This window comes from Ziziphus jujuba, chromosome 1, assembly GCF_031755915.1.
Source record: "Ziziphus jujuba cultivar Dongzao chromosome 1, ASM3175591v1".
Classification (NCBI taxonomy): Eukaryota; Viridiplantae; Streptophyta; class Magnoliopsida; order Rosales; family Rhamnaceae; genus Ziziphus; species Ziziphus jujuba.
This window is the reverse complement of record NC_083379.1, coordinates 43,806,394-43,808,491: the sequence shown is the minus strand read 5'-3', so window position 1 is coordinate 43,808,491 and position 2,098 is coordinate 43,806,394. Positions and strand designations below refer to the sequence as shown.

The 2,098-nt window shown below is 33.7% G+C and overlaps 1 protein-coding gene across 1 annotated transcript; it reads right to left on the bottom strand.

Annotated features, from left to right (window-relative positions):
- Positions 1–985: 985 nt before the first annotated feature.
- On the bottom strand, positions 986–1,375 carry LOC125420935 (secreted RxLR effector protein 161-like). The gene has a single exon (XM_048468498.2). The coding sequence runs from the start codon at positions 1,373–1,375 to the stop codon at positions 986–988; it is 390 nt and encodes a 129-aa protein (XP_048324455.2).
- Between the last annotated feature and the right edge of the window lie 723 nt (positions 1,376–2,098).

Here is a 2,098-nt window from a genome sequence, read left to right as displayed (position 1 = left end):
ATTAACAGAAAATAAATTGTACATGAAAAATTATATAATTGAACAACAACCTCGTATAATTAAAATTTTGTTATTATGTAAATATAGATAAGTAGTTGGTTAATCATTTTGCATGAGTTTAGCATTTAAACAATACAATTTAGATAAAATATATGCACAGTATTAAAGAAAACTCTGTTCAATCGCATATCCAGCGATGTTGAACGGTAGTGTCATGTGTTGTTGTTTCTAGCGACCATTTGACGTCAATATTTTTTGGACGCGTCGTATATTTATTGAATTTTTATTGACGCATTAGCCTCAAAATCACGGTTTTGTTTTTTCAGACGCGTTTGTTTCTTAGCATAGCTAAGTTAGTACTGCTAGATCTTAATTTTCACGTAGTTTTGCCTATGGAGATACTAGAAGTGTGGTTGATCCTGTAGTAAATTTAAACCAGAAAAGAAGAACATTAAAATGCTATATCAAAGGCAAAATATAAAATAGAGAGCAACATATATTGAAGCAAAGCTAACTGATCCTTTTTTACAACAGAATCATTATAATTTAAAGCCTAATTAATAACAGCCCACTAACATCATGATCCTAAGATTATGCCATGACCGCAAACATGAATAACAAAACAATAAATAAATAAATAACAGCAGAAAACCAGGAACAACTTTGAAACATTCAACTAGGCAACTTTTATGACTCCACATCAGCAGTCCTAAACACAACTTCTAACACTCCTCCTTGCTTTAGGAACTGTAAACACCAAGTTTTGTCCTAAAAAATTCAAACTTGCTAAATGGCAGTGGCTTGGTAAAAATATCTCCAACTTGGTCTTCTGTTTTGCAGTGACAAGAATAACAGCTCCATTTTTCTGTACCTCTCTTAAGAAGAATAACTTAATATTAAAGTGCTTAGTTTTTCCATGAAATACAGGATTTTGTGAGATAGCTATAGTAGCTTGGTTGTCAACAAGAATTTTCATGCTTTCGTGCTACTCCATGTTAAGATCGATTAAAATCTTCCTAAGCCACAAGGCTTGATTAATAGTAGCTGTTGCAGCAACAAACTCTGCTTCAGCAGTAGATTGAGCTACAATTTCTTGTTTTTTAGAGCTCCAAGAAAAAACACCAGAGCCAAGTGTGAAACAGTAGCCTGAAGTGCTTTTCATAGCATTTACTGAACCTCCCCAATCACTATCTGAGTAACCAACTAGCTTGAACTCTTTGCTCCTTGTGAATTTAATGCCAAAGTCACATGTACCTTTCACATATCTAAGCACCCTCTTTGCAGCCTTGAGATGCCATTCACTTGCACAATGCATAAACCGAGATAAAATGCTTATAGCATTCAAAATGTCAGGCCGAGTTGATGTGAGATACATCAAACAACCAATCAGACTTCTGAAATATGCCTGATCAACCTTCTCTGTTCCATCTTCTTTACAAAGCTTTTCTTATGAGTTCATTGGAGTACTCATTTCTTTGCATTCTTCGAGTTTAAACTTCTTCAGAATTTCTATCAGGACCTCTAATCCCAGGAAAACCATACTGGACCCTCCAATAAAAAATTTGGCAGAACCTCCCCTAAGGGTTGGACTTACCACAATATTTTTTTGCACGAAAAATACTTCTAGAAACATCCCATTTTTCCTCCCACCTTACTACAATTTGTTTCCACAAATTTACAGCGCTCCGAAATAATAACAGGGAATCAGTAAGCAATTAAACAAGTATCTATCCAATCCGTAAACAGAGCATCATACAAATAATTATAAAATTAATACAATGACAGATGAAGCAATACAATATGAAGAGGAAAAAGGGAGAAAATGCTTCTTGGACTTTCGGCAATGAACTGAGACGTCGGGCTCGGCCCAGACAATCAACGTCTCCCAACATGGGCTTAGGGGAACGGAATTTAAAAACATGAGATACTAATCATATCAGTGAGTGACCCAATCTATTACACAATTATAATATTAAAAATATAACAATAAAAGAAACTTAATTAATCAATACCAAATAATTAAATAAATAATTATAATAAATATTTGAAATAATGTTTTCTCTCAAAACTCTCATAATTCACTCTGTTAGAAATGTTT

Excerpts from the sequence above, each read along its gene's own strand:
- LOC125420935 (XM_048468498.2), bottom strand. The coding sequence starts at position 1,375 with ATGTATCTCACATCAACTCGGCCTGACATTTTGAATGCTATAAGCATT.